The 27,601-nt window shown below is 37.6% G+C and overlaps 1 protein-coding gene across 1 annotated transcript; it reads right to left on the reverse strand.

Moving 5' to 3' along the window:
• Positions 1 to 6,945: 6,945 nt before the first annotated feature.
• On the reverse strand, positions 6,946 to 10,090 carry LOC135679001 (CBL-interacting protein kinase 1-like). The gene is made up of 13 exons (XM_065192328.1): positions 9,845 to 10,090; positions 9,702 to 9,764; positions 9,146 to 9,217; positions 8,901 to 9,008; positions 8,730 to 8,810; positions 8,588 to 8,641; positions 8,369 to 8,494; positions 8,046 to 8,285; positions 7,834 to 7,938; positions 7,630 to 7,746; positions 7,455 to 7,526; positions 7,287 to 7,361; positions 6,946 to 7,160 (listed from the first exon to the last, which is right to left on the reverse strand). The coding sequence occupies exons 1-13, from the start codon at positions 10,022 to 10,024 to the stop codon at positions 7,023 to 7,025; spliced, it is 1,431 nt and encodes a 476-aa protein (XP_065048400.1). The 5' UTR covers positions 10,025 to 10,090; the 3' UTR covers positions 6,946 to 7,022.
• Between the last annotated feature and the right edge of the window lie 17,511 nt (positions 10,091 to 27,601).

Below are 27,601 nucleotides of genomic sequence, written 5' to 3' on the forward strand. Positions count from 1 at the left end.
CCCTGATCAAAGCTTCCTGCGTCACTCAAAACGCAGATCAGATAAACACTATCAATTGGTTTCATCATCAAAATCTGAGATTCAACACCTATCATTGAGTGATTTATGATTCCTTTAGGAACCCAAACTAACTTGTATGAACTATATCTTTTAAATGGATATTTATAGGCAAAATGACCATATTTTTCACAAAAGTTACATTTTTCTCTAGGTGAGACATATAATGTAGATCATTTAACGAAGATAGTTGGCTTTTGTTGAGTGTTACTCACAAAGCCAATTCCTTTCTTTCTATGAACATAACTCTCATTAGCAAGGATTATGTTTAGCGATTTATTTTTTATTTTAAATTTTTCTAACATTTCTTATAGTAAAGCATTTTCTTTCTTAAGTGAATCTATCTCATCATACTTAGTGTAAGAAGCTAGCATACTATCATCATGTTCATTTTTTTATTTATCAAATTTACTAACAAGTGAAGCATGTTCCTTTTTTAACAATTTATATTTTTTACCAACTAGTTGCTAGTCATAGGTGCCTTGCAAGCCAATCACGTGAGTGATGACACGTGTGACTTGACACGTAGTCTTTTATTTATCATTATATTTGATATGTTATCACTTTATATTGTTTGTTGCTCGAATATATTGTGATGTTCATGGATCTATACAATGGGAATCGGATTATGATGATATCACGATAATGAGACTGATTTACCTTTAAATACTAATCCTAAATAATCCCAGTCATAGGTTACTTGAGAGAGATATCGAGATAACCGGATAGACTGGTGTGTTGTATACCCATCCATATGATGGATGCAGCTGGTCTCATAGCTGCTCATGTGGGGACACTAGGGATATAGTACAGGTGCTCATTGGGGAATGAGTTCACTAATTGATCTGCTTGGATGATTGATAATATCTTATTATCAGATAGTGATTCCATAGTCCTAGTGTTGTATCTGGTCCTTAGACTTGAGGTACCAATGATGTCCTATATAAGTACTACATTCTTTGATACCGGACTTTCTAGAGGTTTCAGATCTAGCACAACCAATTATCGGGAGTGGTAACCAACCTTACGAGGACTATTGAGTGTCAATAGAGGATCATCCACTCTCGGTATCATGAGAGGAATATCTCATGTGTTTTAGCTCAGACAAATCCCTTACTAGTATCATTCGGATTGAGAGAGAAAAAGTTCTTTGGGAGAATCCGATTACAGTGAGACTCGAGTAGAAACCGTATGGGTCTAACAGCACCATGCCCAATATACGGTCTCTGAAATATTAGATGGATAAGGGAATATAGGTACATGGTAACTGAGGATAGATAGATCCAATTTATTGGATTCCCCTGTATCATTTGGGGACTACGACGTAGTGGCCTAGTATGTCTACAGTCAATAAGTCTAGTGAATTATTATGGAGATAATTATTCACTGAGCCAAAAGGAGTTCTGACGGGTATGACTCATGGCCAACTCGATAGTGGGCTTAGAGGGTCACACATATATGGTAGGCATTACGATGAGTAGAGGTTCGGATATGAGATATCCATCGGAGCCCCTATTTTATTGGATATCTAATAAGCCCCTGAATTATTGGATCCGATATATGAGATCCAATGAGAGATTATTAGATAGAGATCCACTAATCTAAGAGGCTTGGGTAGTTGGATAGAGATCCAATACCCAATAGGGCAGGATCCATTAGGGTTAAGTTGATAAGGGACCTCTATAAATAAGAGGGAATCAATGGTTATAGGCTAGAGTCTTTTTTATTGTCTTCTCCTATTCTCCTTGCTTTCTCCTCCTCAGAGCAGGCTTGGAGTTTTGAGGGGCGTCGTCGCAACAATACTATGTGAATCACCGCTAGAGAGGAGGATATTTGACCTCCTTCACCCTCCTCTAGAGATTTACAAGGATTTAGGGATATACGATCTCCCTAGGTAACACAATCTTCCATATACATAGTTTTAAGTTTCATGAATTTTTGCGCACCAATTTTCACACAACGATGAACATATATTTGGAAAATTCAGGATTTTATCTTATGTTCTTCAGCTGCACATGTGATGTCGGCCCCAAGATTTCCCACTACTAGCTTACATCCATCATATAGATCATTCAAAGCGATCAGTAAATCATCATAAACTAAATGAGATTTGATTGAGTCACTTACCTCGTCATTGAGCACTATTAGAGCGTGGTTAGCAACTTCTTCTTTATTGGATAGCTTCTTGTTTTCGGATGTACTCGAATTGTCCCAAGTTTCTTTGAGCACCTTTTTCTTTAGTTGATTCTTTTTCACTTGGAAACATTCATTTTTAAAGTACCTCGGCTTCTTGTATTTATAACACATTACTTGGTCCTTTTTTAGTTTGCTTTTGTTCTTAGTGTCTTATTTTGTTTTGTTCCTCTTTAAGAATTTTTTAAACCTTCTTGTAATAAGTGCCAAGTCATCATCATTATCATTGTCATCACTTAAGTTTTCACCCAAGTGGCCTTCTTTTGTTCTAAGTGTCATGTCCTTCCTATTCTTTGGAAGATTATTCTTAAATTCATCATATGCTATACACGTCATTTCATAGGTCATCAAGGACCTAATAAGTTCTTCAAGTAGTAACTTATTAAGATCTTTTGCTTCTTGTATTGCCATTACTTTAGGATTCCAATTTTTTAGAAGGGATTTTAATATCTTGTTAACAAGTTTAAAATTAGAAAAGCTTTTACCAAGTGCTTTTAGACAATTGATGACATCCGTAAAACGAGTGTACATATCTCCCCATAGTCTCGTTTGGTTTCATATGAAATGACTCATATACATGAACCAAAAGATTAATTTTTGACTATTTAACCCTATTTGTGCCTTCGCGTGTAACTTCAAATGTGTGTCAAATCTCTTATGTAGTTTCGCATATAGAAACTCGATTAAATTCGTTCTTATCAAGAGCACAAAATAAAGCATTCATCGTTTTAGCATTCAAAGAGAGTTTTCTTTTCTAAATCATTCCATTCATTCATTGGTTTCAAAGACTTCTCAAAATCACTTTCAACAATATTCTATAAATCGAAATCCATAGAAAGTAAAAGATTTTCATTCTGTTATGTTAGTGCTTTCGTTAAAAATGTCGATTTAAAAATCTTTTGTTCGATAAAAAACTATATCGGAAAGATGTTAACTTAAAAGTATACAGAAGCATAGTGAATAAGTAAGTAAAGCTGTTTGCAATGAAAGTAAAGAGCTTAAAGTAAATGCAAACCGAGTTTTATAGTGGTTCGGTTGTCATGACCTATATCCACTCCTGATTCTTCTTCACTCAAGGCCACCGACTTCCACTATTGGTCTTCCTTCAATGGGCAAAGACCAACTATCCTCTTACAACATTTTCTCCTTTTAACGAGTTTAGAAGATAACCCTTATAAGCTTCACACCTCTCTTAGACTAAGCCCGAAACTTAAAAGAGGAGGACACTTAGCACTTTTTTAAATTCAATATAACAACCCCTTTCTGCTCAAATTCTTGCTACTCTATATAGGAATAACTGGGATATTTATAGACTCCAAATGACTTCAAAATTGGATCCAAAAAAGGTCTCATCCTAGGTTTCCCGAGTCCTAGCGGTACCACTACCTACAACATTGACACTGGGCGATACCACCACTCAATCTAGTGGTACCACCACCTAAACTAATGGTACCATCGCCTAGTCTGGCAATACTACCGCTAGACAGAGTCTTGGAGATTATATCTTAGAGATTGAGCCACTAGTGGTGCCACCGCCTGGACCGACAATACCACTGCCTGACTAAACTTTTGGGTCATTGAATGAGCCTTTCTCTTAGCCCAAAACAACCCCACTTTGGGCCTAGTTGGCCCCTAATTGAGTTGACTTAATTATATTCTAAACCAACCTAATTATGATCTAAACTAACTCGATCTAGATAAATTATTACAAAGCACGAATCATTTGTTGTGCAGCATGTCATTAGTTCTTCTGACGCATTATACGATCCGTCGGTGCATTATCCTCTCCTTCAGCATATTGCCCAATCGGCATGTTGACACCCGTAACTTTCGATCTTTTTGGCGTAATGTTCAATCAGCCCGATGCCCGTATTCATGGCATGAAGCCTTCTACTGTCATGTAGATCAATCATCCGGCCCGACGTCCAATCTTCTGACATATTCAACTCTGGCCCAACATCTGATTCCTCTTGCTTTAATCAATTTACCTCTCCTGATCGAAGCTAGTCCTATGTCACTCAAAACACAGATTAGATTATAACATTATTAATTAGTTTTATCATCAAAATCCGAGATTCAACAATCCCTCCTTTTTTTATGATGACAACCAACTGTGACGGAGTTAACCTTAACTACCTCTATTAATATGCCATATTGATAGAACATTTAAATTTAAAAAATCATGCAACGTATCAAAATATAAAAATATTGAATATCGAATTTTAATGATGAAACCAATTGATAGTGTTTATCTTATTTATGTTTTGAGTGACATAGGAAGCTACGATCAAGGAGAGACAATTAAAAGCAAGAAGAATCATGTTGGGCCGGAGTGGAATATATTAGAAGATTGGACGTCGCACCGAAGGGTCGGTCGAAGTATTGATAGAAGGCTTCGAGCCATGGGTTCGGGCATTGGGCCAAGAAGAGCAAAAATTACAGTAAGGAAATCAGAGTTACGGAGGTCAATTGGCCGATTAGGCAATAGGCCACAAGAGAGGATGATACGTCGAAGAATCGGACGAAGCGTCAATAAACCAATGACATGCTAGATAACATTTGATTCAAGCTTTGTAATAATTATCTAGATCGAAGTAGGTTTTAAGTGTGTAGGATTAACTATGATAGCGATTAAGGTATTAAGGAAAATGAAGTCCCGGAGTCAAGAACCAGATTTCGTTGGGAGTTCGAGAGTTCGTCGGAATTCCAAACGTTCGTCAGAAGTTCTATTGGAATTGACCGAGAAGTCCAGGAGATTGCCAAAGAAGCTTATCGGAACTCGCCAAGAAGATCATCGTGAAGTCCATGAGCTTGTTGGAAGTCCATTGGAACATTATCGAGAGATCGTCGGAAGTTCGCCGGAAGATCGTCGGAAGCTCACCAGAATAAACCTAGACTTACTGGACTTATTTAGCTTAGTGTACACTTTGAAATTCTTAGTTAGCACATAATTGGGTTGAAATTGTGCCAACTCAATTAGAGATCAATTGGGCCTAAGTTTAGGCTGTGTTGGGTCAAGTGAAAAAGCCCAAATAGTGACCCAACAGGTGAAACTATCGTGACACAGTCTCCGAGATTGTGTCAGGAAGTGATACCCCCCAGACTTAGTCTCTAAGACTGTCAAGTGGTAGTACCACTAGTCTAGACAGTGGTACCGCTAGTATGAGCGGTGGTACTGCCCAGACATAATCTTCTAGGCGATGGTACTACCCAGTATCAGTGCTGCAGGCGATGGTACCGCCAAGATCCGGGAAACCTGGGATAAGACCTTTTTAGGCTCTAAGTTTAAATCAACTTGAGACTTATAAATAACTCTCTCATCCCTAGTTAATATACACACAACTGAGAGCAAAAAGAAAAGAAAACGTTGTTATAATCTTGTGTGAACTCCTCAAACTGTAAAGTGTTAGTTTACTTAAGAGAGGAGTGAAGGCAGGTTGTAAAGGTTTTTTCTTGAACTTATTAAAAGGAGAATCGAGTTATAAGGGTAGTTGATTTTCACCCATTGAAAGAAGATCGTTAATGAAAACCGGTGGCCTCGATGAAAGAGAAATCGACGAAGTGGATGTAGGTCACGACGATTGGACCACTATAAAATCTAGTTTGCATGTATGCTTTGCTATTTACATTTATTGTAAACTGTCTTAGTTGCTTAACTTTCACATTACATTCTTCCATTCGCTTTCAAGTTAAACTCACTTTGTCAAAATCGGTTTTTATCCTAAGAAGATTTTCAAACGAACGTATTTTTATCCACTGTACTAATTCATCCCCCCTCTCGTTCCTAACAATATATATATATATATATATATATATATATATATATATATATATATATATATATATATATATATATATGTATATATAACTCATAAACCCTTTAGTTGCCAATAGTTTAGAGTACATCAAAGACCTGCCGAGGACAGTTTGAGAGCTCAAGATACTGGTCAGGAAAGAAGCGGCGTAGAAGGGAGAGGGTGAAACATAACTGCTGTAGGCCGGAGACCAAGCAGCTTTGGAGATGAAGAGCTCCTTCCTAATAACTCTCATGGCGGGTGTTGACCGTCCCTCCAAGGGAACGCTACGAAACTCGTGGCTCCAAAGGAGAACCAAAGGCACATACGTGGACGTCCACATCGTGGACGATGAGCTGAACTTGGGTCAAGCTCACTCGACATAAGAGGCTGAACTACTTGTTTTTTGTCGCGAAGGCCCTCGACGAACTCCACCTCGAGCTGCTGCATTTATCAGGAGAAAACGTAGGAGACTCCCACGTCTTCATTCTTCAACATCAAGGTTGACATCACGTACTCTCAATTACTTTTCGTTCTTCCAAATATTAGTAAAACCCCCTTAGGAAGATTTGCTAGAGCTAAAAAGAGACATTTTTTTTTCATAAATTACGAAATGATTATACTATATAATTGATTCATAGTAGTTATATCTGTTCAGAATTATTATTGACAACACACAACCCATATGGCATAAATCATATTTGCATCAGAATATCTATTTTGATTCATAGTAATTATCTAGATAATTATCATGTTCTTATAAACATATTCTAAATAATAACCCATGATCTAAAAGTTATGGGATTAGTGCCTACATTAAACTTTGAGTGATATGATGAGATGTAATTACTATTAGGTCTTATAAATAGAATCATAGTTCATGAGCAAATGAGAGTATGTATTTAAGAATATCTTATAAATAATACTATATTAATTTTTTTAATTAAAAGTATTATCTTTTAATTGCATCACAATATTCTATTTTATCGTTTCCTTGCTCTCTGTCCTCAATAATATCTCCTCCAAAATATTATTGAGTTCCGGCATCGACAGCGCCTTGCAGATGTGTTGTTGGCTCTTGCAGACACCCAAATCTCCTGACAGCCTCGTGCACAACTGCAATCACCAGAGGAGGAATCAAACTGCTTGGTTTAGAACTGTGAAGCTACTTCATCAGCTACAAACCGGAGGTTTCTTTGAGCTGCAGCTTCTAAGCTTGTAATGACAAGTTCAACTTAATACCTGTCTATATAATGAAGAATCTCCATGAGATTTTCTTAGCTCCACAATATACAGAGATGGACTGAGCTCAAACACCTGATATCACCATTGTAGAGAATTGGGATCAACAGAGGATTAATAGGATACTGTGTAAGTGGAAGCGTGAGCAAGAAGATGATCAAGATTTACCTCTGCAGCAACAGAGAGTGATGAAGAGATCCTTGGGAACTTCGAACTCTTGATTTGGTGGCTAAATTTCAGCTGCCAAAGAATGGATTTAGAAACAACTAGTTGTAATTTCTGAATACTTTTATTATTGGACTGGCCTCAGATGGAATTATCAGATGAAGTACCAAGCACTTACTTTGCCATGTCCTCTATGGATTTGAAACCCCATTTCAGTAACAATATGCTCAATCTTCTCAAACAGGTGTTTGGGTGAATGATTGGATGTGAACCTTATTTTCCTCTCTGAGACATCCTACAAAAGTCAGTCAGCAGAGGCGTTTTTGTCGGGTCTACTTTCTTATACGTTAGTCAATTCAGTAATCAGCAGACAACAAGTTACCTCTTTCTCAAAAAAACCAGAGAGATCAAGAGAGGAAGACATGCCAATGAGTTGAAATGCATTGATTTGGGTTGGAGTAGTTCCCTTTTCATCTGACTCATTATGCTTGCAAAACATAAGGGGAATTAAGTCAGTATCACAGCCCTCAAAAGTGGCATGAAGGATCAAACTAGTACTTCCATGTAGTATCAGAAAATTCATTCATTGCTTACCATTTTAGTGGAAGATGGTTCACTATATGGAACTAAATCATCATCATCATCATCATCATCATCATCATCATCATCATCATCAATGGGGATGACTGGGGTGTAGTCTTGCTTGAACCAGTCATGTGCTTTGATCCCAGCTACATCTATCCTTGTGATGGGATTTGGATCAAGCATTCTTCTCAACAGGTCTTGAGCATCAGGGGAGAGCCACCTAGGGATCTTTGTGTCCCCCCTAAAGATCTGAACAAATGGAGAAACATTGCCATTATTTTCCGTCATCTTCTCCTCACAAAACATAAATCATCCACCAATCCACTACATACCTTCTGACAAAGCACAGCAAGGTTTCTGTCATCAAATGGAAGAGACCCTGTAAGAATCACATATAGGATGACACCACAAGACCATATGTCTGATCTCGCACCATCATATCCTCTATTTTTAAGAACCTAGAAATAATTTCATAAAAAGAAATTGTCAAATGAAATGTTTATGAAGCACAAGTATCCAAAATGTTCATCCTTTAAATCAGGGTGTGTTACCTCAGGTGCAACATAGTTGGGGCTTCCACAGGTTGTATGCAGCAACCCATCATTCTGAGACAATAAGGCAGGAAGGAAGTTGAAACATGAGCTCTCGTCATTTTGGTTTTGGCCAACGCAAACAAGAACAAGAAGAACATACCCCAACATGTTGTGGTAAGGCGCTGAGGCCGAAATCTGAAACCTTTACGTTGCCCTTTTCATGCACAAGAACATTTTCTGGCTGCATCATGTGAAGAGAAAAGGTGTCATACATAAAGCACACAGAGAAGAACAAGCCGTTTAAGTGCTCAAGCAAATCTACACTGATTACCTTCAAATCTCTGTGGTAGACTCCCTTGTCATGACAGTAGCTTACAGCATCAATCAGCTGCTGGAAAAGCTTCCGACCCTCGCGTTCTGAGAGCCTTCCCTTCAGTGCCTTTGTAATCGATCATGCCGGTATAAGAATGATGAATCAACAACTGATTCACTCAAGAACTGATAGAATAATAGAGACAATATATCCAACATGAAGCAGTAAACTACCAAACAGTTAATAGGGGCCAGAATTCTTACAATTTTGTCGAACAATTCGCCACCATTTACGTATTCAAGCACCATGTAAATCTTAGTTTTGCTTGCTGACACCTGCATTAAAAAGAGGTTGTGTATAAGAAAAAACAAGTACAATAACAAAAGAACCAATTGGTGATATGTCCATCAATTAGTTAAGACAGCAAGTAAAAGTGACGAATGACATCTCATTCAAGGTCTGTATGTACTGTCGTGGTTCAAAGAATCACATTCATGATATGATGCTTCCTTTTTCTTTTAAGAAAAATGGATGCATCAATCGTAGAAAGGCATGATGCTGAATGTGTTGCTGAGACACGCATGCAATATAGTTGCAATTCTGACACCAATGAATTATACTACGTGACCTGTGGGCCTGTCCCAAATGGGCCACACGGCGGCTAGTCCGGTTCACCGGTTCACCCACCCCGCAGGATATAATTAGAGGACGAAGACAACAGGTGGAAGTGGAATCTCCATTTCCTAAATGTTCCTAAGTGGAATCCTGATGATGGTTCTCCTGAATCATAGAGGAAAGGGAGGAAGATGGAGATCAGACCTCGTGTAACCTGACTACACTCGGATGCTTCAGCAGCTTCAACGTGCCGATCTCCCTCTTAATCTGACAGCAACGCAGAACAGTCAGCTCCTCCTCCTCTTCCTCCTCCTCAGAAAGAGGACGACAACAACACACGAGCTTACCTGATCGCTGCAGTTGAGGGACTGCACGCGGCTGCGGTCGAGGATCTTGACGGCGAAGGCCTGCCCGGTTTCGACGTGCTTAGCGTACTTCACCTTGCCGAAGTTGCCCTCGCCAAGCGTCCGCCCCAGCACGTACTTCCCCAGCACTCGCAATCCCTCCCCTCCTCCTTCCTTCACCATGTATAATATATATCTTCACGCCTTCTCTTCCTCTTCTGCTTTCCTATGCGGTGGGGGACGGAATAGAGGGAGGAGGAGGGGGAGGGGTCCTTTATAGACGGCTGCTGCATCTCTCACCAATCAAAGCAACTGCTGCGTGCCACGTGATAGTATGCCGCGTCTCGTGGTGCGCTGGTGAGGGGATGTAACGTAGTTTCTTTTAATGCGGTCAACAAACGTGATGTCCGTGGACAGTCAACGTCACCTCATCTCCTTGTGGTCTCAATCCAGCGTTCATATGTATATTTAACTCGGAAGAGTACGTGTCCATATAATAAAACTTTGAACGGAACGAGTAAAAAATTTGAATATATATATATATATATATATGAATGATAAAAATTTATAGACGTAAGAACATTGATAATTTCTTTTGATGTAGTGCTTTGAAAGATAGGATAATAAGAACCACTACCTCCAAAAGTTTAGGTAGATTGTAATAGATTTGGATGTTGATTCATCTATATATTGAACTGAAAGTAAAAAAGAATCAATTAATGAAAGAAATTATGGTGCTAAATCTTGGAAGATTTGTCGATTGGCGAAAGCTTAGCCTAATCAAAACGTAATATAAGTTCATTTTTACTGTAAGGCGAATTTTGACTTTGACCTTACTAGTAATAGACAAAAATCATGTTGATTTGTATGCATACCATGTCCAACCTATAATACCCCACCTTGATGCCTAAAGATGCAAAAGCAAGGAAGGTAATGTACTCATGTTGTGTTCTCTCTCTCTCTCTCTCTCTCTCTCTCTCATATTGTAACGTATCCACCCACAAGGTTCACATTCTCCTACCCCAATAAATAAATATTCACTAAAATACCTCGGTATTTTATCTACTGCGTGTGCAAAGCATGCATGTTTGCCCAAATCCGTTACATGTACAGTGAATGAATGATTTCATGAAGTGATCTTCTATTTGACCAACAACAAAAGAAAAAACATACGCGGGATGACTTTTTATTATGAATGAGTCCTTTCTCATTATCCACTTCTACTTTTGGTTGAATTGATGGTAATCTATAATTTAATATGATTTTACTAGTGATAGATGTACGAAAATAAAAAATGTATCGAGTCGTACGATCTTAAATAATGCAGATAACTTCAGCCAAACAAGCCAAAACATCATATGTGATAATAAAAAATATTATAATATAAAATACATATAAAAGAAAAAAGGATGAATTTATGAAAAAAAATTCTTTTTGTTGAATTTTTCCCCAGAAACAATCTCCCATATTCAGAATTTTCTAACGTGATTTTATTTTTACCTAATACATGGAATACTAGTGATCTTACAATCAATCATCTCCCACTTTTTCCTCCACCTTTTCCTCCACCTTCCTACAAATCGGTTCATAGGGTAAATCGGTCCAGCTATAGTGTTTTTACATCATGTTATAGTATTTTTAACAATTATATATATATATATATATATATATATATATATATATATATATATATATATATATATATATATATATATATATATATATATATATCAAGGTCTGTTGTACCGGACCGTACTGCCCGGTACGGGAGGTACGTACCGATCCGATAGGCCAGCGGTACGCGGATCGTCCTGTACCGTACCGAGCACTGTGTATTCGGTACACCTGGGTGTACCGCTCGGTACACCTGGGTGTACCGCTCGGTACACCTGGGTGTACCGAGCGGTATACCGTATCGTACCGGTACCGAGCCCGGGTCGAAACGTCGGTACGATACGGTACGACAGACCTTGATATATATATAGTATTATAATATTTTCATAGTTTTACTAAAAATACTATAAATTAATATAAAAAATAAACTAGATCAGCCCTTTGAAAAAGGGAGTTAGTGGCTCTGACTATTCTAGATATTGTGGAAATGGATCAATCTATTACACTTACAAACTAGATTATGAGACATGAAATAAGCCAATTAGATAGAAGGAGATTGCATAAATATTAAATAAACATAAGATGTGTTGGGCTAGCAGCTCACATATTCAGCTCATAGTTGGCATGGGCAGCCCATAGCTCACCCCCTCTTAACCTAACCCTAATTAATATTAGGAGGTGTGGTGGCTGCGTTTTGGAGGCAGAAAAAGGCATAAATAGGGCAACAACGTGGGAGAAGGGAACAACCATGGGATTCCAAAGAAAAAGAGGAAAACAAGGCAGAAAAGGAAGAGAAAGAAAGGGAAGAAGGCAAGGACAACGCAGAGAGATTGTTCTCAATCATCTAGTAATGTTCTCATCTCAAGTTAGATCAAATCTACAGTAGACTCTTGCTGTGATTACTTGGGGAGGTTTTAGATATTGTAAGCAGTGACGTGATCCTTGTATCCCAGTTATTCTCTTGTGATTGTTGCTAGGGTTTAGGGCAAGAGATTGAGATTTGTATATTCATTATTCTCATAGTGGATTATCTCTAGTTTATCCCGTGGTTTTTACCCTTCACATTGAAGGAGTTTTCCACGTATATCTTGGTGTTCTATTTGATTGTGGTTCAATTTAATTCCGCTGCGTATTATGTTCTTCTAGTATTTGTTCATATACAAAGGTTATTCTTGTTTATATCCCCATCAACTGGTATCAGAGCAAATGGGGTTTTGGTGATTTAAATTTTGTATTTGAACATGGAGGCCAGTAATGTTTCTTGCATGATTAATTTAAATGGAAACAATTGGATGATATGGAAACCAAGAATGAAAGATCTCTTGTATTGTAAAGATTTGTATGGACCTTTGCAAGGGATAATGTAAAACTCATAACTATAACAGATGATGAGTGGAAGAGGTTAGATAAAAAAACAATTGGATTTATTCGACAATGGCTTGATGATAGTGTCTTTCACCATGTTTCTACTGAAATTTCTGTATATTCTCTTTGGAAAAAGTTGGAAAGTCTCTATGAAAGAAAAACAACTAGCAACAAAGTTTTTTTGATCAGAAAACTTGTGAACCTAAAATATAGAGAGGGTGCTTCTATTGCTGAACATTTGAATGAAATGCAAAGTATTACTAACCAGTTATCATCTATGAAAATGTCTCTTGGTGATGAGTTACAGGCATTGTTACTTCTCAATTCATTACTAGAAAGTTGGGAGACACTAGTAGTTTCCCTTAGTAATTCTACGCCAGATGGTGTTGTCATTATGAGTTAAGTAACAAGTGGTTTATTGAATGAGGAGTTGAGAAGAAAGAGTTCGGCAACATCTTAGAATGATTTACAAGCACTTATCTCAGAGAACGGAGGAAGGTCAAAGTCTAGAAGCAGTTCACGCATGGGTAGAAGCAAGTCAAGATCAAGAAAAGATATTATTTGCTATAATTGTGGTGAGAAAGGACATTACAAGAACCAATGTAAGTAACCTTAGAAGAGCAAGAAAAAGGAAAAATAAGTGGAGTCTATAGAGTCAAAAGATAATATCACAACTACAATGCAGGGTGGTGATTATTTGATTTTATCTCCTTCTGATGATATTTTTTCTTGTGCGTGTCAGGATCTTGAGTGGGTGATTGACACAGGTGCTTCTTATCATGCTACACCACAGAGGGAGTTTTTTGCTACATACAGGTCTGAAAATTTTGGTGTTGTCAAGATAGGCAACTATGGCACAGCAGACATCATAGGCATGGGTGATATCCATTTAAAGACCAACCTAGGTTGCAAGTTGGTGCTTAAGGATGTGAGGCATGTAGTTAACTTGAGGCTGAATCTAATTTCAGTTGGAAGGCTAGATGATGAAGACTATGATAGTAGATTTCACAAAGGGCAATGGAAGCTCAGTAAGGGTTCTCTTGTTATAGCTAATGGAAAGAAATGTCATACTTTGTATAGGTTGCAGGCTAAAGCTTATGGTGAGCGGTTAAATGCCACAGAAAAAGACTTCAGCATGGAGTTGTGGCATAGGCGACAAGGACACATGAGCGAGAAGGGGCTGCAAGCTCTTTCTAAGAGAGAGGTATTACTAGACCTTAGAGGTATACATCTGAACCCTTGTATTGATTGTTTAGCAGGTAAACAACATAGAGTTTCATTTGCTAGTTCTGCTTTGTCTAGAAAAATGCATGCCTTAGACCGTGTTTATATAGATGTATGTGGTCCTTTGATGACAAAAACTCATGATGGATCTATTGATGTTCTTAGTATAAGTGGTGCACTTTATTTTGTCACTTTTATAGATGATTTTTCTAGGAAAGTTTGGGCCTATGCTTTGAAGACTAAAGATCAGGTGATTAATGTCTTCAATGAGTTTCATGCCATGGTTGAAAGGGAGACAGAAAGGAAATTGAAATGCATAAGATCAGATAATGGTGGTGAGTTTACAGGATTGTTTAATGACTATTGTAGGTCAAATGAGATCCAACATGAGATGACAGTTCCTGGTACACCTTAGCATAGTGCAATTGCAGAGAGAATGAACCGCACCATCATGGAAAAGATCAGATGTATGCTTTCACAGGCCAAGCTACCCAAAACGTTTTGGGATGAGGCTTTGAGGACTGTAGTTGATGTAATCAACTTATCACCATGTACAACCCTAGATGGTGATGTTGTAGAGCATGTATGGTTAGGGAAAGATGTTTCCTACAAGCATTTGAGAGTTTTTGGTTATCGTGCATTTGCACATGTTCCAGATAATGAGAGGTCCAAGTTGGATGATAAGACTAAAGAATGTATTTTCTTGGTTACTCACATGATCATTTTGGTTACAGGCTTTAGGATCTAGAAAAGCAGAAAGTGTTTAGGAGCAGAGATGTAGTCTTCTTTAAGGATCAAACTTTTGAAGATTTGAAGAAGAAGGCACCAACCAATACTTCTACAGAAGGATTAGCAGATTGTGACTCAGTTATTCCTTCAATATATCAGGGTGATGGGGGAGATGTGTAGGAAGATAGTGTAGAGCCTAATGTTGATATACCTATAGGATATGTTGAGCAAGAAGAAGTTGGAGAGCAACTTCCCGTAGAACCTCAGTTGAGAAGATCTTCTAGACAACGTCAACCTTATAGAAGATACTCTATATATGAGTATGTGATTCTTACTGATGTAGGTGAACCAGAGAGTTACCAGGAAGCAGTTGAAAGTGGGCAGAAAGAGAAGTGGTTACTTGCTATGCAGGAAGAGATGGATGCTCTTCAAAAGAATCATACTTATGATTTGGTACTGCTACCAAATGGAATGAAGACCTTACCAAAAGAAAGGCAGGAGATATACTGACAACTAGTCGGCGTGGCTTTACATTGAGGAGTCATGGGACAACCTCCCTTATGGGTTGAAGGGGGAGATTGTTGGGCTAGCAACCCACAGATTCAGCCTATAGTGGGCTTGAGCAGCCCACAGCTCACCCCCTCTTAACCTAACCCTAATTAACATTAGAGGAGGTGTGGTGGCTATGTTTTGGAGGCAGAAAAAGGCATAAATAGGGTAACAACATGAGAGAAGGGAACAATCACGAGATTCCAAAAAAAAGGAGGAAAACAAGGCAGAAAAAGAAGAGAAAGAAAGGGAAGAAGACAAGGACAACGTAGAGAGGTTGTTCTCAATCATCTAGCAGTGTTCTCATCTCATGTTAGATTAAACCTACAGTAGACTCTTGCTGTGATTACTTGGGGAGATTTTAGATATTGTAGGCAGTGACGTGATTCTTGTATCACAATTATTATCTTGTGATTGTTGCTAGGGTTTAGGGTAAGAGATTGAGATTTGTATATTCATTATTCTCATAGTAGATTATCTCTAGTTTGTCCCGTAGTTTTTACCTTTTACATTTATATCTTGGTGTTATATTTGATTGTGGTTTCATTTAATTTCACTACGTATTGTGGTCTTCTAGTATTTGTTCATATACAAAGGTTATTCCTGTTTATATCCCCATCAAGATGGACTGATAAATACGGATCGAAACTTATCCAATAATATAATGCTAAAAATCTTGATTTAGGATCGACTATCCACAAGGCTAAAGTATATTAAAGTATAACGTATTGTTTAAATTATCATCAAATCATTTTAGACTAATATGGATTAATGTATCCGATTTATTATATGGAATAATATCCTATCACATCACTTGAGAAAGATTTTTTATGATGGTCCAGGTTTCCATTTGATTTAATGACCATTTTGGAAGCTCTCTCCGAAGAATCCAAAAGACTCGTTCCTCCTTCCCCATCGCCCAACCGACCTTCCTGTCCTGTAATGGTCAATTAATTTGTGGGGCCACACAATCGAAGGACCAATCAAGGGCCAGATGCGTCCACTCCGACGTCGTTTCGGCCATTGAATGGGGTGGGGTCCACGAATAAGCTGGTGGGGACCAATCAGATTGCACGATTCTGCAATCATAGAATTATTGTGAATACGATTTGATTATTTTTTTTTTTTATGCTTACGAATTAGGAGGTCGTTTTCACGATTAAATAAATCTTTGAATTATGCTTTAGAAGGATTTCATTATATTTGCGTTTTCTAAAACATTTTTTTTTTCTTTCTTTCTACGTATGTTTCCTTTGCAAGATTCTCTTTAATGAGGATAAAAATGATCTATTAATTGAAATTAAAATTACAGTAAATTTCCTCAGAACAAAATTATTAGAAGCAAACATAAATGCAATCCGATTAACGTTTTTCTATGCACATGATTAGATATGTGCGAATATTTATACATTCGCCCGAGACAATGCATCATCAATCAGGTAGGTAGCAAAAAATAAGATACTGATCATATGTTTCACATGGCTGAAAACCTACAAAATGTGGTGGCTCACAAGCCTCCGAGACAAACGCATTATGCTCTCTTGGATCACCAATAGCCACATTATTTCCACGGATAAAAAGCCAAACAACTCGATTCGTGTGGGGTTTCGTGTGGAAAGACGAGTTGCTTGTTTTTTTGACATGTCCCCCCATAATTGGCTTAATGGGGTGGATATCATCCTCACAAGTTTCATTTGATTTTGCTATAAATCAAAAGATTTTTTTTTGTCTTTTCTTGTGGTGCTCAAACCATAGTTTCTTAGTCTCTCATGAGAAAAAAAGGAATATAAAAGAATGGAAGGGAACAAAATATTTCAGGCTGTGAGAGAGAGAGAGAGAGAGAGAGAGAGAGAGAGAGGCTTGTGTTTTCTATTTCTTTTTCACAAACTTGAGGCTCTCAGTAGCGTTGGGGACATTATTGAAGGTGAAGGCAAAGATAAAACAAACGGACTGTGGGATATTACCGTGGAAACAAATGATGCACCACAGCAACTCCATCACCTCATGTCTCAAGAGTGGAGCATGGAGATCAGGATGTTGATCTTTCAGTGCAAATTTATTAGTGCTCTGCCTTGCTCGATTGTTGCTGTGTGGTCTTTCTTTAGCTCCATTTGTGATTTCTTGGGTATAAAAATACTATGGTAAAACATGAAAAAGGACATACATGAAGTTGAACACTTAATGTTAAAAGCTTGATGGTGATGGCTGATGATATCTCTATCTGCCAAATTTGATCCTCAGTTACATGTGTAGGAGTCTAGAAACGACCTAGGAGGTGACTTGAGTGCTCTCGTAAGAACCAACCTATTAGAAGATCATAATCACGTTGGGTACCCAATTAGATCCTTATGATATTCAAATTAAGGTCGAAGTGGAGAGTGGAGTCATATGTGAATAGTAATTAATCTCAATAATAATAAATTATTAGGCGTTTATTGTAGATTGGGCTAAAGAGAATTCTCTTCCTATCATTTGTCACCCCTCTTGTAATTACATCAAATATTTAAGTTATGAATTGATTTTCTTTCCTTACTTGTTATTATAATTTAATGAAATCTTAATCTACCTTGTTTGTTGATATGAATTAAGAAAATAACTATTAAGTATTCCAAATATAATGATATCATATTTGTTAGTATATTAAATGGAAATAATTTATATTAAATAAATACGAAAATTAAAATAAATTTTCCTTAATAGAAGCTCACCTCCTCCTATTTAAAGGGAGGGATTTCTCTCGTTTCCCTACCTTTATTAAATTTAAAAGTTTTAGCTTTTATTTTGATTCTTTAAATATTGAAAGTTTTATAGTTTGAAAAATATGTATCAATTTTTTAAATGTCAAACTTTTTATATTAAAGTAATTAGTTAAAGTTTTCATAATATTCTTTGACCCATGATTAAGGTTTTTATTGTAGAGTTAAATATGTTAAAAATATATTTTTTTATATGATATTTCTTGTATTACAGTTTATCTTTAATCTTATTTGGATTAAAATCTTGTTAGATTAGAATATGTTATCTAAAATCCTTTTTGATATTCTTTGATCTAAAATTTAAAATATATTATTATGAATTATTTAAAATATGACTAGAATATTTTAAAATTTTATATGTGTTGAAAACATGATTTTTATTTGAATTTAGAAGGCTATTTCCTTGTATTAAAAACTTATCTCCCAGTCCCTCTTTTAATGTCTTATGATTTCTAGTCAAATTTAGAACGTTATTTCTTTGTATTAAAGCATTTCTTCTTATTTATCTTTTAATGTATTATTATATTTTTTTTATTTATATTGTTAATGGGTATATGCTATGATATGAAATTGGATATTAATTGGAATGAAATTGCTCACAGGCCAGGCCCAACTCACGGGTTAGGCCTTGGCCCATAGGCTACCCCAGCCCAACCATTAAGGGCGGTCACATGCGACGCACATGACTAGTCCATGGGCTAGGGCTGGGCCAGTTTTGTGTAATGCATGCTCAATCATGTATAATGCATATGACCAGTAGATGGACTAGCTCAATCTAGCCCAATGTTGAACTTGAGCCCAAATGTTGATTGAACTAAACTAGACTTAATTAGTCTAGATCAATTCAGGGTGATTCCGAATTGATTGACTTATTCAAGTTAGTTTAACCTAATTTGAACTTAATCTAGTCTAAATTATACTAGTATAGGGTGGTTCCAGACCAGTTAAATAAGGATTAGAGATCAGTTCAGTTAAGCTATAGTAAATCGAGTTCAATTGAATCAATTAAACTAGAGTTCTAGTCAATTGAGGGCTAATTTATATTACTTGATATTGATGATATTTGAAAGAGACATTTTAAATATGTTATTTCATCCCGTAATGGACATGACCAGTATGAGATTATATTATTTTCCTATCGAGAGCAGGTACAACGATTCCCTTCGGGGATTAGCGGGCCGTCAAATGTGGCGATTGGACGGTTCCTCCATCCGTTGTTGGGAGGAACGTGTCCCCACTTTGGCGAGTGTGGGACACCACTTTATCCGCTGTTGGGAGTGTGATATGAGTTTGCCTCCATCCGCTATTGGGAGAACACAAACTCATCCCGTAGGGTGCCTCTCCATCCGCTGTTGGGGGAGTGCTCCTTCAAGTATTTGATATACGCCAATGGGATGATTGATTTAATTTTGATCATATATACATTTTGAGTTGACTTTTTGGGGTTCCTACTCAGCGTTGCTGAATTTTCTTTGTTTTTGATTTTCAGAGCAGCCTCCCTCTAGTACTAAATCGGATTCTAGTGGAGAGCGGACCTTCCTCTACCGCTAGGTAGAGCCACTTGGATGATTCTTGAAGTTAACATCACCATGTTTATTTTTCTATTTATGATTCGATGAATAAATGGATTGTAATAAATGAATTGTAATAAATATTTATGAATAATGAATAAAGTGATGTTTATCTATTTGGCCTAAATGTGTGGAAAAAAAAAAAATCTAGACATCTTTTATGGTATCAGAGCTTGGTCTAGGGCTTGTAGGTGTATTAGGTCCCTTGATTAACTTTAACCGATGATTGTCTTTAACCTATTATAGGAGTAATGGAGCTAATTCCAGAGATTAGTGGTCCTGTCACTTGGGGTGCTCATGATCGCAATGCTATTGGTTTACGCGTTCGGAGAGGTGTTCAAACAAATAATAACTTGGAAGCTCCATGCATCGTAGAGCAAACCCAGTCCTCTCGTACACCTATCACTGTTAGGATCGAGAGCACTAAGAGGGGGGGGGGGTGAATTAGTGCAGCGGAAATCTTACAGCGATTAAAAACCAAAAGCTGCGTTCGTTCAAAAACTATTACGATGCAAAAGCAAATTCTCAGTTTGTATCTAAGTGCAGTTTGCGTCTAAGCGCAGATTGGGTCTAAGCGCAGTTTTGCGTCTAAGCGCAGTTTACGTCTAAACTCAGATTTACGTCTAAACGCAGTTTTACGTCTAAACGCAGATTTACGTCTAAACGCAGATTTACGTCTAAACGCAGTTTTACGTCTAAACACAGATTTACGTCTAAACTCAGATTTACGTCTTAAACTCAGATTTACGTCTAAACGCAGATTTACGTCTAAACGCAGTTTTACGTCTAGACGCAGATTTACGTCTAAACTTTGAAACTCGTTTGTATACTCGCAGAAGGCAGTATGCAGTTGAAATCAAGACGTAAACGTGAACTGAGAACTGATGATTGAGCGAGGAAAGCCGATTTACGTCTGAATGCAGTTTTACGTCTAAATGTTAAAACTCGTTCGTAAAATTGTAGAGAACAGTTTGCAGTTATCAAAAGGATCAAAATGTAAGTGTAAACTGCAAAGAAGCTCGTTCGTAAAAGCACGGAAAACAGTTCTGCAGAATCAAACGTAAACGTAAACTGTAATGTATGAAAATACGAATTTACATCTGAATGCAGATTCGGAAGAACAGCACTTAGAACTTGTTCGTGAAAGCGCAGAGAGCAGTAGTAATGAAGGAGGTTTGCAGTAATGATAAAGTGCTCGAAAATAAACGCAAACCAGAGATTTAGAGTGGTTCGGTCAGCCTTGACCTACTCCACTTTTGGCTTCCTCCACCGACGAGGTTGCCGACGTCAACTAGGGGCCTTCCTTCAATAGGCGAAGGCCAAACTGCCCTTTTACAATTTCTCTCCTTTTGACAGGCTCAGGAGACAACCTTTACAGACCTTTCTCTCCTCACTTTACAACTGAAAACTTGAAGAACAGAAGGAGGAGACTTAAAGGCTTTACAACACTTTTGAGCTCTTAGAATCACAGAAAAGATCAAGATTTCGGTGTAGGTCTGTATCTTTTCAGTGCTGAATGGGTGGGGTATTTATAGGCCCCAACCCAGTTCAAAATTCGAGCTCAAAACCATCAAATCCCGGAATTCCGGGATCAGGCGGTTGCACCTCTTGACTGGAGAGGTTGCACCGCCTGGCAGAGCTCGAAGACTGAGCTCAAGCGGGTGCACCTCTCTGTCAGGGGTGGTTGCACCTTCCTGCCAGAGCTCGAAGACCGAGCTCAGGCGATGCATCACCTGTCCAAGGAGGTTGCATCACCCTGCCAGAGCTCGAAGACCGAGCTCGGTGGTTGCACCTCTCGGCAGAGCTCGGAACTTGAGCTCTGGCGGTGCTACCTCTTGACAGAGGAGGTTGCACCGCCCAGTCTCACTTGGAGACTGAGCCGTGGGCGGTTGCACCTCCTGGCTGGAGCGGTTGCACCGCCCAGTCTCGCTGGGAGACTTAGCCTGGGCGGTTGCACCTCCCTGCCTGGGCGGTTGCACCTCCCACAGCTACTTGGGCTCGAATGGGTTGAACCATTCGACCCAACTTGAGTTCATCAGGGGCCCAATTGCCCCAGGATTAAGCTAATGGGATCACCTCCCATTTCTAACTTAATCACCGTGCTAACTACGATTAAATCTAAGACAAATTCTGCAGCTCTGCTTCGGTACGTCAATCGCTTCTTCCGGCGAGTTTCCGGCGAACTTCCGTCCATCATCCGATGAACCCTTGGTGATGCTTCTGCGGACTTCCGGCAAACTCCTGGACTTTGCGACGATCCACTTGGCGAGTTCCGACGAGCTTCGCTTGGCAAGCTTCTGGACTTCTCGGATCTGTTCTTGCTGAACCTCCGACGACCGTCCGAACTTCCGTCGAACTCTAGAACTCCCAACGTGATCATGATCTTGACTCCGGCGCAACACCTGCTGCTTGTCTAACTTTCATCGTAGTTAATCCTGCACAACAAAACAAAAACTTCGATCGAGACAATTAGTTCTAAGCAATTAACCAAGTTGTCCGGCATGTCATTGGTCTCTCGACGCTTCGTCCGATTCTTCGGCGCATCGTCCTCTTCTGCAGCCTATTGCCCAATCGGCCAGTCGACTCCGTAACTCCGATATCCTTGGCACAATACCCGCTCTTCTTGGCCCGATGCCCGAGTCCACGACCCGAAGCCTTCTGTCGATACGTCGACCGTTCCACCGGCCCGACGTCCAATCTTCTGACATGTTCCTCCGGCACAACATGATGTTCCTGCTTTAATTGTCTCATCCTGATCGAAGCATCCTGCGTCACTCAAAACGCAGATTAAATCATAAACATATATCAAGTAGTTTCATCATCAAAATACGAGATTCAACAATCTCCCCCTTTTTGATGATGACAACCACTTGATGACGGAGTTAAGCTTAACTCCCGGAGTTTAAATAAACTCCCCCTATCAATATGCCATATTGATAGAACCTTGAATTCAAACTGAATTCAAGTCATTGCACTATTCATCATGAATACTTGCAACACGTAAATAAACTCCCCCTATCAATATGCCATATTGATAGAACCTTGAATTCAAACTGAATTCAAGTCATTGCAATATTCATCATGAATACTTGCAACACGTCAACATGAACTTATGCATAAACTTATGCATCACATGTCATGTCATCAACATACTTCTCCCCCTTTGTCATCAACAAAAAGGAGAAGTACTACAATCAGGTGTTTGTGTGTGATATTGGTTCAACTCATTGCATGAAAATCATAATATCAAGTTTTATCATCATGCAATCTTGGAGCTAGAAGATTTAGCAAGTGTTACATCATGCTTAGAACATTCATGCTATCAAGTTTTAGATATGCAAGTTTTATAGCATATAAGATAGCACTTTTGGTAATGTTCAAGATAGCAAGTTCTTTATCATGCAAGCTAGCAAATTAGAGATGTTCAAGAAGGCAACTCTTGCTTCTTGAAAATTTTGCTCACTTTGCTAGATGCGTACGTTAGCATTTTTGCCTCTTGAGATAGGCAAGCTAGCACATTTGCTTCTTTTGAGATAGCAACTTTTTGCTTCTCTTTAGACCAACAAGCTAGCAATTTTTACGATATACAAGTTTCACAATATATAAGCTAGCAAAAATTTCGAAAGCAAATGCAAGATAAATTTCTTGTGTAAGCTCATGATTCTTGCTTCCTATTGCAATGTGCAAATTGCAAGTTTTGCTTCTTGAGATATTCAAGATAGTGATGTTCAAGAAGACAATTTTTCTTCTTGAAATAAGCAAGATAGCAATCTTTGCTTCTTAAAATAGGTAAGCTAGCAATCAAGTTTTTGCATCTTCTTGACTTGTACAAGCTAGCTATCTCCCCCTTTGTCATTGTAAAAAAAAGAAAGAGAGAATACAGTTTTGTAGTTCTCTTTTCCTTTTACAACGATTTTAAAATCATGACAAATGATGAATAATCAAGTTATGAATGTCAAGATAATTTTTCATCATGAATATTTTATCATTGCATGCATCATTATCATAAATTGAAGTATTACATGCATGATATCATATCACCATTCATAATTACATTAATATTTCAATATAACAATTTTTTCTCAAAATGTGTAACTTGGCACTCATAGCATTTTAAATCATGATTTACATCATATGCAATACATCACATTAGAAAGCACAAGTATTGCATGCATAATTGTACATCATAAATGTTTCATATCATGATGGTATCAATTTTGTCAAATTATATCCTACCATGCATGATCAAAACTTCTCCCCATTTTATCATTGAAAACAAGAAGAAAGTAGGGGGAAGAGCATAAAAGTGTTAAATATTTCAATCATTTCAAGGCATTTACATCATAGATCAAGTCATGATTCGTGATTCATCATAAAGCAAGTTAGTTTTCAATCATCACATAAGGCATTCAAGGAATTTTTGAAACATAGGAGAATGATTAATTTAAGCATACAATGTTTCAATCCAATTTAAGTCATGAATATCAAAGTTTTCATATTGTGAGTATTAATTCATGACTACCACAAGATATTATTTGTGACTTCAATTTTGCAAGATCAAGATTATGATTTAGATAAAACTTATTCGAATTAAATCATTAACTTGAAGTTCATAATCAAGTCATTAAAATTAATTTCGAGATTCATAAAATATCATGAAATCATTAATCTCGATCAAATGGGAAAAGCATTTTTTAAGAGATTCTTTTTCATCTAAGCATGCCTTAGTCTTTATATGCCAAATTAAGATAAGCATAAGGCAAAGAAATCTTGTATTATATGATATCAAGGCTCATGATTCATTTGAAAAGATATAGTACAAAGAGCAACTTGAAACATTCTTATCAAAGATCACATTTTAAAATATTTCAAGTTTCAAGATATCAATATGACACTTCATTGAATTGCATTTCATTTGAAGAAACCCTTTTTGATAGATGTAGGGAGCATAATAAACGATCTTGATTTATAAAGAGCTTCATGTTATAATTATCAAGATCATGATTATGATTATTCTCCTTAGCAAAGAATCACAAAAGCACTTTATTTTTGCATAAGAAATCTCATTGTATTATGATTTATAAATTCTTTTTCTGCACATGAATCATAGGAGATATGAATGTGAAACAGATCTTTGCAGGCAAAAACACTATCATTCATATTTCAAGATGGAGTTTATAAGCATGAATCATTTCATCAAATCCATTTTAGAAAAATATTTTTCATAAGTGTATGAGAAAATCCGATTGTTAGGATACCAATTGTTAAGTGAATCCGAAAATGAAATTAACACTTTCATATATTCAAACATGATTTTTGCTATAGATCTTGAAATTAAGTCAAGAAGATCAAACAAGCTCATGATCATGGATAACTTAAAATCACATGCATAAAATTGTTAATAACCATTTCAAATTACATCTTTATGCATTATTTTAAATCAAACGTGATTTCATTCAACAATGTTAATCAAACATGATACACATTATTACTTCTTAACCATGATCAAAATCATTTTGTTTGTTTATCATAAAATATGCAATATTATTTTCGAAATTATCAGCATGATCATAATTTTTGTATTTTTATTTTTAAACATGTAATTTTCAAGAAAATTAATTCTAAACTAAAAAAGAAAATATATCATGAAAGCATCAAGTAATTTCAAAATAAACCAAAGGCATTTTAATTACCTCAATGTCGTAGGCTAGTAAGGCGTAGTTTGCCGCCTTGCTTTTGTTGACTTTCTCTTCTTCGGAGGAGCTCGATTCATCCCAATTTTTGTTCTTCTTCTTGTGTTTAAAGCAAGTAGTTCGATTGCTTTTTAATTTTCGTTTCATTTGTAGTTTAAGTTCACCATCACTTGAGCTTATGCTCGAGTGGTCTTCAAATGTTCTATGTCCCAAATCCTTCCTGTTCTTTGGAAGGTTGGTTTGTTCATCATTGTCCTCATCACTTGAGTCATCGCTCAAGTGGCATTCATTTGTCCAGAGTTCCAAATCCTTCCTGTTCTTTGGAAGGTCATTGAGTTCAATATGTTCATCATGTGCATTGTGCACCATTTCATATGTCATTAATGAACCAATTAGTTCTTCAAGTGGTAAGTTGTTTAGGTTTTTTGATTCTTGAATAGCAGTTACTTTTGAATCCCAAGTTTTAGAAAGTGAGCGCAAAACTTTGTTAACGAGTTCAAAATCCGAAAAGCTTTTACCAAGTGATTTTAAACCATTGACGACATCCGTAAAACGGGTGTACATGTCAACAACGGTTTCGCTTGGTTTCATATGAAAAAGTTCGAAATTATGCAGTAAAATATTAACTTTCGAGTCTTTGACTCTACTAGTTCCCTCGTGCGTGATTTCAAGAGTGCGCCAAATATCGAAAGCCGTTTCACACGTAGAAATCCGATTGAACTCATTTTTGTCCAATGCGCAAAATAAGGCATTCATAGCTTTTGCGTTTAAAGAAAAATTCTTCTTCTCCAAAACCGACCATTCGTTCATCGGTTTGGAGGGAAGTTGAAAACCGTTTTCAATGATATTCCATAAATCCAGATTTAGAGAAATTAAGAAAACTCTCATTCGAGTTTTCCAATAAGTGTAGTCCAATCCGTTAAAGAACGGTGGACGAAAGACCGAACAGCCCTCTTGAAAAGTCATTTCTCTCGGGTGTAAATCCGAAATGAGAAATACCCCGCTCTGATACCAATTGTTAGGATCGAGAGCACTAAGAGGGGGGGGGTGAATTAGTGCAGCGGAAATCTTACAGCGATTAAAAACCAAAAGCTACGTTCGTTCAAAAACTATTACGATGCAAAAGCAAATTCTCAGTTTGTATCTAAGTGCAGTTTGCGTCTAAGCGCAGATTGGGTCTAAGCGCAGTTTTGCGTCTAAGCGCAGTTTACGTCTAAACTCAGATTTACGTCTAAACGCAGATTTACGTCTAAACGCAGATTTACGTCTAAACGCAGATTTACGTCTAAACGCAGTTTTACGTCTAAACACAGATTTACGTCTAAACTCAGATTTACGTCTTAAACTTAGATTTACGTCTAAACGCAGATTTACGTCTAAACGCAGTTTTACGTCTAGACGCAGATTTACGTCTAAACTTTGAAACTCGTTTGTATACTCGCAGAAGGCAGTATGCAGTTGAAATCAAGACGTAAACGTGAACTGAGAACTGATGATTGAGCGAGGAAAGCCGATTTACGTCTGAATGCAGTTTTACGTCTAAATGTTAAAACTCGTTCGTAAAATTGTAGAGAACAGTTTGCAGTTATCAATAGGATCAAAATGTAAGTGTAAACTACAAAGAAGCTCGTTCGTAAAAGCACGGAAAACAGTTCTGCAGAATCAAACGTAAACGTAAACTGTAATGTATGAAAATACGAATTTACATCTGAATGCAGATTCGGAAGAACAGCACTTAGAACTTGTTCGTGAAAGCGCAGAGAGCAGTAGTAATGAAGGAGGTTTGCAGTAATGATAAAGTGCTCGAAAAAAACGCAAACCAGAGATTTAGAGTGGTACGGTCAGCCTTGACCTACTCCACTTTTGGCTTCCTCCACCGACGAGGTTGCCGACGTCAACTAGGGGCCTTCCTTCAATAGGCGAAGGCCAAACTGCCCTTTTACAATTTCTCTCCTTTTGACAGGCTCAGGAGACAACCTTTACAGACCTTTCTCTCCTCACTTTACAACTGAAAACTTGAAGAACAGAAGGAGGAGACTTAAAGGCTTTACAACACTTTTGAGCTCTTAGAATCACAGAAAAGATCAAGATTTCGGTGTAGGTCTGTATCTTTTCAGTGCTGAATGGGTGGGGTATTTATAGGCCCCAACCCAGTTCAAAATTCGAGCTCAAAACCATCAAATCCCGGAATTCCGGGATCAGGCGGTTGCACCTCTTGACTGGAGAGGTTGCACCGCCTGGCAGAGCTCGAAGACTGAG

Source organism: Musa acuminata, chromosome BXJ1-7 (genome assembly GCF_036884655.1).
Source record: "Musa acuminata AAA Group cultivar baxijiao chromosome BXJ1-7, Cavendish_Baxijiao_AAA, whole genome shotgun sequence".
Taxonomy (NCBI): domain Eukaryota; kingdom Viridiplantae; phylum Streptophyta; class Magnoliopsida; order Zingiberales; family Musaceae; genus Musa; species Musa acuminata.